Source organism: Lotus japonicus, chromosome 4, assembly GCF_012489685.1.
Source record: "Lotus japonicus ecotype B-129 chromosome 4, LjGifu_v1.2".
Lineage (NCBI taxonomy): Eukaryota > Viridiplantae > Streptophyta > Magnoliopsida > Fabales > Fabaceae > Lotus > Lotus japonicus.
The window spans coordinates 690689-706812 of NC_080044.1; the positions used below are offsets into that span (position 1 = coordinate 690689).

Below are 16124 nucleotides of genomic sequence, written 5' to 3' on the forward strand. Positions count from 1 at the left end.
TTGTATTGAACCATTAGAAGGACATATAATAACCTATTCTTATATTTTAAATTCTTCATAACAGGTAGCAGTTTTAGTACATAAATGACATATCGTAAATAACATGTACTGAATATTAGTAGTAAAAATATGGTTCATGAATAAGTTTTCACGTTTTATCACATGTCATCACATAATTGCCCCAAGTGTTATAGAATAATGTCACACTTCTATCAAACACACCAAAGTGAGAATAAGAAGAGAAGAGAGAAATGAGACATATAATGATGTATTAGAAAAAGAAGTGAGAAATAGGAAGAAGTGAATGTAAATAAGATGGAAGACAAAATGAAGTGGGTTAATCAAAACTCATGTTATATTGCAATGTTTGGTATTGTATATCATCCTTTTTAGTTGTATTCTTGGAGGATTAAAGTGAGACTACTAAAAAAACTGAATAAACATTTTAAAAGACTAAAAATATTTATAATTTGACCGGGAACAATAGTATACTTTACCCTTTTTTATATAATTTATTTCTGCTGTTGGGAGCCACATAATCGTTTTTCTGGCTTCTGGGGTTGTTGTGCTTTTTATAGCTTTATGGAACAGCTGACAATATACTTCTAAATGACCCAATATTAACCCAATTCAAGCAGAGTACTGAATGCATTTAAAATCTGGGGTATTTGGTGAAGTATTGAGCTGAAAACTAACAATCTGAGGAATCTAAACATGATCAGGTTCCATAACTTACAAGATTACATACATATATAGGCTATACCCAATAAAATAACACTTAAACGGTGAAAAAAAAAATCAGTCCTAGTACACAAGCTGGAAATTACAATAAATCGCAGATCACAGCAACCAGCCTGATCCAATTCCCAACTACTTCATGGTTACTGATATGACACACTTGACACAAGTACCTGATGCGGAAGCACCGTGTCCGGTTTATAATAAGCTCACCCGTTGCTTCTTTGCTGACATCTCCCCTTCAGGGCTGGAAACAGAGGAACCACCATGGCAACAGGAATCAGGTGTCCTTGGTTCATGGTGAGATGAAAAAGATTCACCGATGGACAGGCTCTCAGCTGGTGCACGCTCTTTAGCAGCTTTTTCCAGAAGGGGGCACTCAGAGGATGGGGCAGGCGTTGTTGGGTCAGTCTTGTTACCATCTTTTTGGCACATGTCTCCTGGAACCAGAGGTGAAATCCCAGAGTCAAGTCTTTCTGAAAGAACTCCACTGAGACGCTGTTGCTCTTCAATAATCTTCTTCAAGTAATTACCCTGAGCTTCTATCCGTAATTGCAGCTGTCTTTGCACCTATTTCACATATTTTACAAAATAGAAAAGAAAAAAAAATTTACTTGCAATCTTCCCACCTCGCCCATAATTCAACATTCTATGTGTTCTGCTTTTGTTTTTATTCAAGGAACTTCAAAGGAGGGGGAGTGTTTATTTGTATTTACAAGAAGATAGATTTTTTATTTTTCCAAAATGCTGCTAAGTGCTAAGAAGCATCCAGAAATGTCACTGGTATACTCTAGATTTGCACACAAACACATACAATGTTTAAACAATTTCCTAAAGGAGGATTGGTATATGATGATGACTAGTGTGCTTATTATCTGTTCCTGTAAGAGAATTATCTGTGCAGTATTTGTTAAAACGAAATATAACCTTATCTACTAAATAATTCCTTGCAGAGAAACTAGTTTACTATCTAATGAAGGGGTAAATTAAAACGATCTCCAGAAAACATCTCGTTAATATGTTATGAGCTGTGCTATTTAATATGAGATGATTTGCACAAATGTTTAAATAAATCATGAGAAAAAGTGAAAATTTGGTTTACAAATAAATATTCATGCAAAAATAACAATGACTGTTATCTCTATGTTAAACGTTGCCCTGTAAATGGATTCATGTTAATTTACCCTTTTCTTCTTTGATTATAATTAACTTCGACTGCTGCATATAACACACAAGAGGGGGAGTATAAAACTTGTACTTGATGTTCTCAGAAATTCACACATGTGGTTTATATTATCCAACAGCAAGTAGACATTGTATACCACCTATTATGCAATTAGCTTGGGGCAACTATAGTCGGGATTATTGTTATCAATTTTTGCACCAGTAAAACCATTACCACTCATAATTAATAATGAGATATAGAACATGAATGGTAAAACTTACACTTTGATGATTTATATAACTAAACCAATTTGTTTGAAAGATGTACAAAAAATAAGAAGAAATGTACAAAAACTAACCAATTTGTTTGAAAGACAAAAATCATAAGAAATTTCATCACAGCACTTCATCTCACATGATTAAATGCAACATGAATCATAGCAAATTATAAAGTCTTCCAAGTGCCAACTAATTTAGTGATTCAATCAGTTCAAAATAAAAACCATACCTCTAATTGCTCATGAAGTCGCTTCTGCACCTCCATTTGAAGCTTAAGTGCTTCAGTGATTTGCATCCCACTACAGACAGGGAAAAACCCCCATTAATTACTTAAGTCATTTATACCACCAAACCTCATAAAACAATCAAGATCTTTTTGTGCAAAATTCATTTTTGCTCACCCCACTTATACAGTTTTGAGGCCCTGAAAGAAGATAACCAATGAGGCATTTTTCATTTCATCCTAGCTGTTTGACTTTGAAACCTATGGCTCTATTTCCTCATCTTTTTGTATGATAGACTCAAAATACTTATACCAGGTGACTTCTTGTCAGCTATAGTCTCCAATTTTCACCTTAAAGTTAGGATTAGTGTGCCTCCTATTAAACTTAGATTTCATGTAGACCATTTTACTTCTACTTAAATAAAAGTCAAGTGCTTGCAAAACTTGTCTCCACATCTTTAGCTTCCCATTTATTTCATGTATTGAGATTCCAACTAAGACTACATATCTGCAATTCTGCATAAAGCATAAATCACGGAACCACCACTGAGACATGTTCAGAAAGCACATTCAAGACTAGGTTAAAAAGAAAGAGGCTTAAAATCGACCCTTGTGTAATCCTTTGTTTATAAGAAAATCATTAGTAACCCTACTGTGTGTTTTTACTTTTCACACAAGCTGCAATCCTAATGTAAATATCTCCACTTTTTTCAAGCCTGAAAACAAAAATTTGGCAGCTATACTTACGATGAACCATCTTGATTGGAAAGCATATCTGTTGTTTCTTTCTTGTCGGCTATTTCCCCTTCCATCAACAACATAAAAAGGTATCACCAAACAAATTGAATCAGTAATAAAAAGTAAAGGAATCTGCTCTATGGACATGGATCAACAAATTAGCAAGCCAGAATTATATATACAAGAACATTTAAAACTATGAAAATCCTATATACATACCATCTAATGAGGAGTCATGTATGTACTTTGCTAGTCGATATTTCTGGATGCAACAAAAAAGCAAATAGAATAACGATTAACGAATGTCAATTATGAATATCTAGTTAAGTGGCTCAAAAATTAAAGTTTACCTGCAAATGGCTTTTGACATGGTATATTGTTAAGCCTTCTACACCCATAACTCTAAGGACACCTTTAGGTGTGGCACCTGCAAAAAGGTTTATTTGAAATTTAAAATACTTTTTAATGTTAATTATGAGTGCCGTGAATTTTGATTATTTATTATCAATTATATGTATATAGTTAAATTATATAAACTTTACGAAAAAATCAGCATAGCGGCCACCCTGCTGTGCGCTATAAGGCAATAGCACTTTTGTGGTCGGCCGCAACGCGCTGCTATCCGAGATTGACAATACTGCCTAACAAGTCATAGGTGTCTTAAACAAAACATATAGTACCACTACCAACAAAAGTCAAGGTAACCAAGAGGTTTAAATCTCTATTTTCTAAACTAAACTGCCTCAAAAACAAGGAAGCTCTATATCTCTTCCCCCCCCCCCCCCCCATCCTCCTCAAAATAGACCATTTTCAGTAAGTTTACGATACAAAAACCCTGAAATACATCCCCAAAATGCCCTAACATGAACTTTTGAGGGTTGTTTTTAGGGTTCTTACCAATTATGCCAAATAGCACCGCTGTGGCTATTATTTCCTCTGCTTTAGCGGCCGCAACAGCCGCTACACTAAACGCACAGCTACAGAACAACTACAACTAGGAGTGGCCAAGGGCCGCTACGCACCGCTTCGGTGCTATAGCGCGCTATTGACAAGTCTACCCTGATCCTAACAAATTTATAAATTAGAAAAGCACAGAAACTTGATTAATTCCTCATCTAACAATAACATTAGGAGATCCAGGCCAGCCAACAGAAGTACTTGAGTTCTGACTAACAATTCACAACCAAATCCTCAGACAGTGGTTTTTTGTTTATCTCAAACAAAGGAAATTCTCATTTGATATTACAAGGAGTTATGAGGTTGCCATCCCCATTGTCAGTAGATGTTTCACTGTATGTTTGGAATATCATTGGAAAGCCCTCTAAACACATTTTCAGTGTCAACTACTACCCCAAGATTTTATTTTGTTTCCAGTTCAAAGACATTGGACAAGCACAAAACAAACATAGGTTTGATGTTTGGGGTGGAAGAACAAGGAAAAAACTCACGATCTGGGCCTCCAAGTTGTGCCACAGCATCAACAAAGCGTCCATGTAGCTCATGTGTCCAGCGTAAACGCTGCTTGGAAGCAAAATTAGGGTTGTTGGGCTCATTGACAGGATCCATAGTGCTGCTTGCTAGTGGCACCACAATCTATAATCTATATGGTGCTGATCATGAACTAATGAGTTGCTTCCAACTACACTTGCACTGGGCTATGAAAGCAGCAGTGATTATCTGACAGCAGCAATGAAATAAAAAGAAAAGAAATTAAATAGAGAAAATGAACATTATTGTATTGTAGGTTGGTAATTTTGGAAGGGAAATTAGGACACAGTGGTAAGAGTTGAATGAATGAATGAATGTCATCTATACTATCTACCTTACCTGTGAATGTGATTCTCAGTGAGCTAAAAGATTGGATATGGAGGAGAAGAGAAGAAAAGAGGCAAGTCATGGTATGTAACGACTAATAAGCAGTAACGATTAGGGTTGTGGACCCACATGACGGATAACCCGACAAGGAGCAGAAAAATTCAAAAAATTTCATGTTTTAGACAGAAATTTATGATTTTTGGCACTTTGCAGAAATGTTTAGGAAAGAGAGAAAAAGTGCAACAGAGAAAGGAGAAGAAAATGCAGAGAGCAAGTGGAACGGAACTGATAAAGAGAATAATAATTAGAAGGAAAAGCGGCTATGTTTATTTCAATGATACTCAAGAAATTTTATGTTTATTTCAATGATACTTAAGTAATTTTATGTTTATTTCAACAAATTATGTCATGTCATATGCTGATTGAGCCAAATAATAATCCACAATCTGAATTAGCAGTGTAAATGAGCAAAGCGATTGTGTCTAACTGATTATACACTCCAACACAAAAGCAACTTTGCAATGCGGAACTTGCGAGGAAATATCACAAGTCCCACATTGACAAAACAGGAGTAGGAATCCTATTTCTTACCGTATAAAACATTCCTTACCGTGATAAAAGCAGAAAGTAAAAATGGACGGTGAAAAGCTTCCTGATTCTCTCTCTGCCATTTGTGGAGGACACGCTGCCAGCTCCTGATTCTCTGCCATTTGTGGAGGACCCGCTGCCACCTGTCGTGGAAGAATTTAATCCGGTTCCAGCTGTCGATGTGGATCAGATCCCGAGCCCAAAAGATATTTTAATTTTTTTAATTTTTTTATTTAAGCTAGGTTTAGGATTAATATTTTATTTTTTTTATTTATGCTAGGTTTAGGATTAATATTTTTTTTTATTTATGCTAGGTTTAGGATTAATATTTTATTTTTTTATTTATGCTAGGTTTAGGATTAATATTTTTTTTATGGGGTTTGTTAACCTACTCCCACTTGTTTTTTAGAAGGAGTAAGTTAACATGCAACACCTTTTTTGTTGGACAAAAAACTCCCCAATTTGTTCTTAAAGATAACTAACTTCAGGGCTATTCATGTAATTCAATTTTATTTCAATTTTAAAATTAACAATTTCTCTCTCCTCATAATCTCTCATTAATTTCAAATTAAAGTAGTTTTTTTTTGAGTTTTTTCTCTTTCTTCTTTCCTCCTCTCCTCCGTCTTTTACCTCTGCAACTCTTTTAAAAAAAAAAAAAAACCCTCTGCAACATTAATTCAATAGCTTAAAATTTCTCTCAATCCCAGCAAGCAATATCATATTTTTTTTAACTCAGCAAGCAATATCATATTACGTTAACAGAATGTAAGAATGTAACTTTAGGAAAGAAAGAAAAAAAAAACGTGGCTTTGTTTTTTGGTGAATGACAGAACGTGGCTTTGAGGACATTATATTTTTAAAATTAATTTAAAAAAACTGAAATGCAAATTACAATGAAGCCCTTAATTGTGTGTTGTTATTTTTAACTTTTAAGAATTCATGATTTGGTTTTTTTGTCCATGTATAAAAGGTGTTACTTGTTAACTTACTCCTTCTAAAAAACAAGTGGGAGTAAGTTAACAAACCCCTTTTTTTATTTAAGCAAATTTTAGGATTAATATTTTATTTTATTTTATTTAAGCTAGGTTTAGGATTAATATTTAGCACGCTAATGTTTCTTTTTTATAGGTGTAAGTAGTCCTCAGCGTCTTCGTTTCTACTTAGCAAAAGAAAAGAAAAAGATGGGGGACACCCGTGTACCTGGCAAATGGCAAAAAATTGCCGCCATTCTCGCTGGTTACGGTATAAAAAAGTCTGCACGATAATGCCAAAAGACGTTCTCTCAACTCAAGTTTGATTACTTTCACCCTTCTAGTGCCTCTTGTCCCATACACCCGAGTACTCGTGCTATATTAGGGTCATTTTTTACCAAGGAGAAGCCAAAGGAAACAGATACGGAAATGACATATATGGAAATGGTCTCTTCTTCCTCCGCATCCTCAGCCTCCAAAGAAAAGTCGCGGAAAAAAGAAGAAGAGAATGCCTCAAAGAAGAAAGCTCGTGTGGGTGAAAGTAAGCTGGTTCAGGCAGATCCCTTGGCTTTATGTGAGGATCCCTTGGCTTTATGTGAGAAATTAACCGATGAAATTTCTGGTTTAAAAGTTGAATTGGAGAGTCTTCTTGAACAAGAAAATCAAATTGATGTCCAATTGGCTGCCCTTAAAGTAGCGAAGGTTGGCCTTCAAAGCCAGAAAATGGAAGTCAGGAAGAAGAGAGACATAGTCTCTAAGAGACTGACTGATATGTTTGGGACTGGCTGATATGTGTGAGCGATAAGCCCGAGAAGAAAATGTTTATGTTTAATGCTTTCTGAGCATGTTTTATTTTTGTAATAGACCTATCAGCTTTCTTGTTTTTTGCCTTTTAGTTTCACTTGTTCTTTAGTTATGACCTTTTACTCTTGATGAGCTTGTACAAGCATTTCATGACTATGTGAGTAGTTTGGCCTATGCTAGTGGTTTTGTGCTGCAAATGAAATTTTTTATGCACTTTTGCTCATTACAAATGTTCAATTTACACTGTTTGATCACAGGATTCAAGATTGTTGGGTGAGGTGCATGTTGCTCTCCTTTGAGTTTAGGTCAGGCTTCAAATTGCCACTTGTTACATTGGCACAATTGAATCCACTGTCTATTAGACCTTTCTCTTGCATTTTTGCTACCGCACTTTCAGCTGCTGAACCATTACGAAGTTTAGAAATGATGTCTTCACTATTTCTTCCCTGCATTTACAAAATAAATGATGTCTTCACTATTTCTTCCCTGCATTTAGCTTGTGTAGTAGAGTCCGGGGTTGTTATGGCTCCAGAAAACTACTGTTTTATGATCACTTCTACAATTTTTTCTGGTCCATGCAAGCCAGGACTTGTATTTCAAGTAAGAATGCTTCTCCAATTTCCTACATCAAATGAACATGTAGAGTTTTCTTTCCTACATTACTATATAGTTTACTTACATGGTTCAAATTTATGCAGGTGGAAGGTACTCTCATGGCACCAGATGGACCAGATTCTTGGCCTAAAGCAGATAGCCGAAGTCAATGACTTGTGTTTTATAGACTTGATCAATTCACTCTCAATGGGACAGGAATCATTGAAGGCAATGGGGAACAATGGTGGGATCTTCCTTGCAAACCTCACAGAGTAATAATCATTTCACATAGGGCACAATCCTTCTTCATTATATTTTGCTTTGGTGGAGTTTTAGTTCATGTGTCCAAGAGATGAATTGGTTAGCTTGGCCTTAAATTGGGTGCTATTGCTACTGGTATGTTATGTGGAGGTGGAGCTTTTGTGGAGCACAATCAGTGGTTTTTGTATTTATTTTTTGTGGAGACTTTTTGGTTTGATACTGTATGTACTCTTTTTCCTTCTAGGTTTTTCCCAATGGGGTTTTCCTAGTAAGGTTTTAATGAGGCATACCTTATCAAGTCTTACTCCTTCGCGTTGGGTTGTTCTTTGAGGTTTTTGTATGTATTTACATTCTCTTTCTTGATCCCTATTCTTTGTATTGGGTTGAAGTACCCCTTGTACTTCTCTTCAATATAATTTTGGCTTATCAAAAAAAAAACATAGAAGTTTCACATTGACCAGAAATAACACTGATACCATTACTAACTTTCTCCTCATTATTGATGTATATTTATTTGATGTTCAATTCCATCAAACTAAATGCTAGCAAAAAAATGACATTTCAGGGTCCAGATGGAAAAACTATATCAGGACCATGTGGGAGTCCAACAGTGAGTAAACTCTTCATAATTCAGCTCAACTATTGCATAACTGTTTATACTTTATAATGTACTCTTTCTTCTTCTTTTTTCTGTTCTGAATTGTCTGAACAATGTTTCTTTCTTTGTTGATACTTGATAGATGATAAGGTTCTTCCTGAGCTCCAACTTGCTGATGAGGGGGTGAAGATTCAAAACAGTCCCATGTTCCATGTGAAGTTTGATGGCTGCCAAGGAGTGCGGATCGACGAGGTGTCGATTTCTGCGCCGAAACTCAGCCCCAACACTGATGGAATCCACTTAGGAAACACAAAGGGTGTTTCAATTTACAACACAATGATAAGCAATGGTAAAGACTAAACTGCAATGTTTATTTCAATGATACTCAAGAAATTTTATGTTTATTTCAATGATACTCAAGTAATTTTATGTTTATTTCAACAAATCATGCCATGTCATATGCTGGATTGAGCCAAATAATAATCCACAATCTGAATTAGCAGTGTAAATGAGCAAAGCGATTGTGTCTAACTGAATATATGTTGGTAAATCCGCAAGTGTACGGAATCCACCCGGTTTTAAATATCGAACCACAGGGATTGTGAGTGAATAGATTCGGTTTAAGCCTCGAGTTTGAAGGTTTGTTTTATTGAGGCAAACATATGAGATATGTTGAAGTAGTAATAAGGAAAAAGGAAAATAAAAAGACAATTCAGAAAATAACATGCTTTGGGTTCTTGTTCAACTAGTCAATTTAAGCACATCATTCTATGCACATGTTCTCATGGATCTCTCCTTGATGATATAGTCTAGTTACTCACTTATTGATTCCTCACATAAGCAATTCTCTCATACTAAAAGCTAAGCCCAATTTCTTGTGTACTTAGTCATTTATATGAGGTTTTAGATCATGCAAATTCTATGCACATGTTCTCATTAGACCTTTCTCTTGCATTTTTGCTACCGCACTACTTTCAGCTGCTGAACCATTACGAAGTTTAGAAATGATGTCTTCACTATTTCTTCCCTGCATTTACAAATACATATTTTTCCACTTAAAATGACATAAGACAAAAAGAGAAGAAAAGAGGCAAGTCATGGTATGGTATGGTATGGTATGTAACGACTAATAAGCAGTAACCATTAGGGTTGTGGACCCACATGACGGATAACCCGACAAGGAGCAGAAAAATTCAAAAAATTTCATGTTTTAGACAGAAATTTATGATTTTTGGCACTTTGCAGACATGTTTAGGAAAGAGAGAAAAAGTGCGACAGAGAAAGGAGAAGAAAATGCAGAGAGCAAGTGGAACAGAACTCAACTGATAAAGAGAATAATAATTAGAAGGAAAAGCTACATACCCAGACCAGACCAGATCCAACACCCACATTGCTTAATTCACTCTTATAATAGAGAAACATTAACCTCTCATTATCACAAACTTATTCAACTCGGATGTCATAATAATGGTAAGAATCAACTAAAAAAATGGTAAGAATTCAATCTTATTCAACCACATTTTTTCTTTTATAATTTTGGAATGAGATAAGATATATTTTTGTTATTTCATAGTTAAATTGTATGATTTTTTTTAAATAAACTTATGAATTAAAAACAAAAAATGCATCGAAGTCATTACGAGTTCACTAATGGGACAACAACTAAAAAAATCTCCTCAATTCAAACTAAGTCAGTCAGCATAGACTGAGACATGTTTAGCTAAAAAGTCTGCAACAAAATTACCTGATCATCTTACCAAAGAAATAGAAATAGAGTCAATCTAGGTTTATGAGTTTCTTCCTTCGTTTGGTTTAGTTCTTTTTTATTTTGATTATTGTATTGTAATTTGTAATATTGTGTATTTGAGTGCTTAAGTCATTTTTTACTCATAAGGCAAAACCAAGGTGTACACATGTTTATGAGGTGTATTTAAGGACTCATATCTAAAGTTCTAGGTGTCTGTTTTGTATGAATTTTGTGGCATTTGAAAGATAATGTTTCTACCTACAGTTGCTCACATCGTTCCTCAACTATGAGATTGAGATTTTGATCATTTCCCTTGAGAATTGAGCACATTTCATAGTGAGCAATCTAGTTCTTAGTGTTGTGAAAATAATAATAATAGAGATAATGATGAAACAATAATGATAATGATGGAGGTTGTGGAATTAAAAAAGTAAGGAAAATTTGATGGGTAAATAATATAATGTTTTTGGAAAGTAACAAATTTTGGGCCCATTAGGAACGTAGAAAAAGAAGTGAGATTAGGTCGAGTGAGTGATTTTATGGGAAAAAGGAAGAAAATAACATTCTCCAATCCATTGTGTCTCCTGTCCTGAGCGATCTGGGACTCGTTGACAACACTCTCGATTCTTCCTTCCTCTGAGTTGGTACCTCGAGAACGAGAATCCTCTCCTATTCGAATGCAACCGCGCGGGCTGAAGAACCTCCATGACTTCACCACAAGAGGTATACAGGAAACTTTCACCGTAGAGTTCTGTTCTATCTTATTCTTATGTGTAAATTTGTTGGGAAAACATGAGCTAATAGAGAGCCATCTGTTTAGTCTCTTCATTTTGACTGCATCAATGTCTGTCTGTGTATAAATAATTAAGGTAGCATTTCCAGTATAATTTTTGCTTCTTGTTGTTGGAATTTTGTTACACATATTAACTAAATGTATGCCTGCGGTCTGGTTCTGGTTGTAGTGAAATAAATCCCTTGTTCCACACCTTCCATCACTGAAACCATTTCTGTTTTCTCAAATTGCAAAATCAACGCTCCAGATAGGAAGAATCACCTTCTCCTTCCTTCCTATACAACTTTTTATTTAAACAGTATAGTCATTGTTGTTTCTTCACATTCATGAATCATGATCTTCCTCTCCATTATCTTTGCTGATTGCTTCAGTTCTGTTCTGTTCTGTTGACAGGAAATGGACCCAATAGATTCTTCTTTTCCAGACACAGCAGAATGCGATCTTTCAGTACTAATTCCTAGGGGAGGTCCCATTTATGTTTCCAATATGGTTGGCCCCTCGACTACGGTTCCTTGTTTTGAGGCTTCTTTTCTCTCTGAACTTCAGGTATGCATCTCTCTCTCTTTCCCCCCCCCCCCCCCCCCCCCGTCCGTTTTATCCACCTTTTTCATTTATAATTTAAATTTATGTGCAGAATCTGGAGGCTGAATTATGTCAAGATTCATCTCAACTCTCTCATCATGATATCTCGTATGCCTTCTTTCTTCATATATGTTATTATTATATCTTTCTCTTTCACAACTCACTAATTGATGCCTCTACAGTGTTGACGACCTTAAAGTATTTTCAGAAAATGAGTTAATGGATATGGCTTTCAAACAAGTATTTGAGGTATCATCTTCTTATTCTTTTATTTTTTTTTGGGTAGTTCTTTGATTTTTACTCTTTTTTCTTAACTTAAATCAACTTGTTATTACAGGGTAGGGAGAACAACGAAAATCATCCACCACTTTTGAACCACCCCAATACAGGGTCAGTCACCATTTTTTTGTTTTTATTTTCCTTAGACTATTTACTCGGAAATTGAATTGCCCTTGCCCCCTGTTATCTGAGTTTTTTTCAATGCAAAAGGCTCTATAGCTGTCTCAACTATGAGTCAGTCAAGCCATATTGCTCATAACAATATGAAAAGTATGTAGCAAAATGTAAACATCTCATGTCAATTTTATTTAGCTGCTTCACTTATTTTGTTTCTATTCTCTCCTAGAAACTTTTCAGATGTGGTTGTGATTATATGTACAGATGAACTTTTATTAAATGTTAAGAGAGTTTTATAGTTGCACTATGCTTGTTTTAAATTCATCATTGTTAATGCATTTAATGGGGGCGAACAATGAGGAAGTTAGTGCATCCCTTTCACTCTCTTACTCTATCTCAACTTCCCTTTGCTATGAACAAATTAACTGACGAAATTCTGTTTTGATTTGGTAGCAGGTGTCATGTGAAGAACTCCAGGAAAAAGAAAAGGGGAAAAAATAATGCCATTCTTGATGTAATGCAACTGTGTATAAACATTTATGTTTCCCTGTAAATATTTAATGCATACATTCATTATCTTCCTCCTTGTCAGTTAATACCTCAGACATGAAGGTTTATTACATGTCTTAAAACTTGAAAATTGACCTTTCTAAAATATGAGTTTTAACAGTTTATCTAGGTTTATGAAGAAAACTATATTGTTCAAGTACAAAATAAATCATTCTGTCACATGACCGAGTTGGCTGTTACACTAGGTTATTTTGATGGTGTGAACAGTTAGAAGCTGTGTCACAAAAGACTTTGAGATGAATGTGTACCTTAACCTGTTTAGACCATTCAGCTATTGAAAAATTCCTAAATCATGTTTAGCGTTAAATGTGTTGTCAAATTTTATGGATACCATCCTTGTAGTTTTTTTGGTGGTTACATTTCTCTTATTTCTCTTATATTTGATAAATTTCCAGAGTGATTGTCTGGACAAGGTGGAGCAAATTGTGACAATCAAACGAAACCAGGAAGAAGACATGGCAGCAGCTAGACTTCATTCATTTAAGTTGGTATTATAAATATTTTTGTGATTATTCTATTTTATATATATGATCTGATTCAAGTATATTGTCTTTGGTTTAGTCCTGTTTGCAGGACCAATGAATCTTCGGGCAAATCATTACGTACTGAAAGGATGATGGCTCTAAGGTCTACAAGTTCTACCAGAAAGGTTTCCTGAACTTGTTATCTGATTATTGCTGCATAAAAAATCGTATGATTCTATTTGAAGCACTTCAATGATTTATCCTACTTTTCGATAAGTTAAAGCAATTATTACGGTTTTAGCCTTTTTATGTATGCCTTCTGAATTTGGCTTTCTGCATTGCTTGTCTACATCACTTTCTTAGTTTGATTAAACATTTATTTGAAAATTCTTTTGAAGTGAAGACAATTGACATTTGAAATTATTCAGGAGTTACTTAAGGGCTCCTTCTATTGGGAATGCACAATTGTTTCTTCTTTTTGTATCCATATGAACTTTCATGTTGTTGACTACTAGTCTACTACCATTAGTTGGTTTTGTGCAACGTTGGTAATGGGATTTTCAGGATTCTCTCACCACTCTCTGTTATAGATATTTTCAGACCAGAATTGAAATTGTATGCATTTCCTCTCTCTTTCATGTCTATAATCGAAATCATTATTCTTATGTAATGTTTGGCAGGTCAACTCTGGGGGCCTTCACGAACACACACCTGTGCAATACCCAGAAGTTGTTCTATCTGTGGAGATTTACCATAATGTTCGAAAGGGTCTCAAGGTATTCAATGATGTGCTGATGCTAATGAGAATATATTTCAATATCTAGTTTCTAAAATGTATCTTGTATAACAACTACCATCAAATAGGCGATTTACAAGTGGGACCTCTCATTTATTTTTTCTTTTCCCCCTTTTTTTTTGGGTAGACCCAAGAGTTGTTAGTTCTTGGAAGGCAGACCTTAACTTCTTTGAGGGACAAGATCTTTTGCTCAACGGACCAGGTGATGCAAAAAGCAGGGCAGCATGATCCTTCTGGTTTTTTTCTCATTGAGGTATGCATTATTGCTTGCTCCTGTATTGAGGTGATTATTCCTTCATCAAATCTGACAAAATGCTTCTTCTTTCTTCTTGTAGGATATATTTTACACTGATTTGAGGGATCCATCTGCTATTGATTTAACTAGACCTATACTAGATTGGGTCCAAAACTCCAACGAGGAGGCGCAAAAGAAATGGGAATATATTATAACCGGGGAACTAAAGCAGAAACAAAAAGCAATCATGGGCACAGTATCTACACCACGCATGCCTCATTTCAGTTCCATTGAGATGCACAAGATACGTTTTTGTGACTTAAGCTTTCGACTTGGTGCTGGATACCTGTATTGTCATCAGGTACTTATTTTTTCATGTCTTTTATTTATGGTTTGGTTGTTACCTATATATTTGTCACTTTTTGTTTAATTTTTCTTTCAAGGGGAAGTTGGGCGAGTTTGTCTAATTTTTACAACAGTAGAATGCCTTTCAAATTTAAAGAGAAAACTTAAAATAGTTTGATTTGGCCTCCATGACCAATGCTAGATAATAGATATAGGTTTCCTTAAGTGAGTAGCTATTGTTACTATGCAAAGATGGATTAAGGTGATACAAGGAAATAATTGATTTTAAGTCCTAGTGTTGTGTTAACAGTGGAAGAATTTCTAAACCCTGTGCCTATTTATCTGCACTATTTTCACTGGTAGAGGATCTACATGAACTTGATTCAATTACAAAAGCATGAAACCATCAATGATTGGTATATAAGAGTAAAAGGATCAAGATAGATTATTGTTTTTTTCATGTGCGTAAAATTTGAGTGTGATTCACTCCTAGTTGTCAGAACTTTGGAATGTTTGATGTGGTATGTTCTCTGTACCTGCAGGGTGAATGCAGCCATACCTTAGTGGTACGAGATATGAGGTTAATGCATCCTGATGATGTGAACAATCGGGCTGTTTATCCAAGAGTCACTTTTCAACTAAAACTGCGTTTTCAGAAATGTAGGGTTTGCAAGATATTCAGAGCTACAAAGGTCACAGTTGATGACAGATGGACATCAGAAAACCCTTGTTATTTTTGTGATGACTGTTTTGCCCTACTTCACTTAGCAGAGGATGGCTCTCCATTGTATACTGAGTACTTAGAGTATGATTATCACCATGATTAATTGTTGCTAGTCTTGGAACTATTAATCTGAATGTCTATAATCTCTTTCCAAGACTCCCATTGAAAATTACTTTTCAATTTTTCATTGAATTGTGTACATTTGGAGGGTAACATATGTCAGATGCTGACTGGAAGTGAGGTGCTTGTTTATTTACAACATGTTTATTAGGGCACAAATTTTGGATCTATTGCGATAGAAGTTAAACGAAAGAGAATTGATTTTATACTTCGCAAAAAAACTTCAAAGCCTATGATTCTCTTAAGAAAGATAAGAATATGAGAATGTTGGACTTATTATTTGAGTAAACCATCAACCGTCCCTGAAAGTTATACTTGCTAACAGTTTCGTCCCTTAAAGAAGGAAATGGTATGAAAAAGACTTGAATGTTCAAGCATTAGGCACACGAAGCTTTGATGCCACTTCCGTTTGTTAGTTAGGCACGTTAAGTGCCATGTAGAGTCTGAGTTGGTGATCCTACATGGCATAAGTCCTGCTTGAATGTATCGTCCATCAATTTAATCCCTGGGTCTAGTTGAAATGATAAAAACAAGTAAACCATCAATTTGGTCCCCACCCTTCCTCACCAAAACTAATAA

The 16124-nt window shown here is 35.2% G+C and overlaps 1 protein-coding gene and 1 pseudogene across 2 annotated transcripts; one reads left to right on the top strand and one right to left on the bottom strand.

The window, feature by feature from the left end:
- Positions 1-620: 620 nt before the first annotated feature.
- LOC130714660 (myb family transcription factor PHL7-like) lies at positions 621-5227 on the bottom strand (annotated as a pseudogene).
- A 5814-nt stretch (positions 5228-11041) lies between these two features.
- Positions 11042-15684, top strand: LOC130714950 (snRNA-activating protein complex subunit-like). Of its 2 annotated transcripts, none has more exons than XM_057564935.1 (12): positions 11042-11243; positions 11707-11859; positions 11948-12003; positions 12078-12144; positions 12233-12285; positions 12745-12805; positions 13257-13345; positions 13423-13510; positions 14006-14101; positions 14249-14374; positions 14457-14717; positions 15244-15684. In XM_057564935.1, the coding sequence occupies exons 1-12, from the start codon at positions 11226-11228 to the stop codon at positions 15526-15528; spliced, it is 1353 nt and encodes a 450-aa protein (XP_057420918.1). In that variant the 5' UTR covers positions 11042-11225; the 3' UTR covers positions 15529-15684. The 2 variants fall into 2 exon arrangements, with proteins under 2 accessions (XP_057420918.1, XP_057420919.1); XM_057564936.1 differs by having other exon boundaries at positions 11043-11243; positions 12748-12805.
- The last annotated feature ends 440 nt before the right edge of the window (positions 15685-16124 follow it).

Coding starts and splice junctions, on each gene's coding strand:
- LOC130714950 (XM_057564935.1), top strand. Junction 12,806..13,256: donor AAAATAATGCCATTCTTGAT/GTAATGCAACTG, acceptor ATAAATTTCCAG/AGTGATTGTCTGGACAAGGT. Junction 14,102..14,248: donor ATGTTCGAAAGGGTCTCAAG/GTATTCAATGAT, acceptor TTTTTTGGGTAG/ACCCAAGAGTTGTTAGTTCT.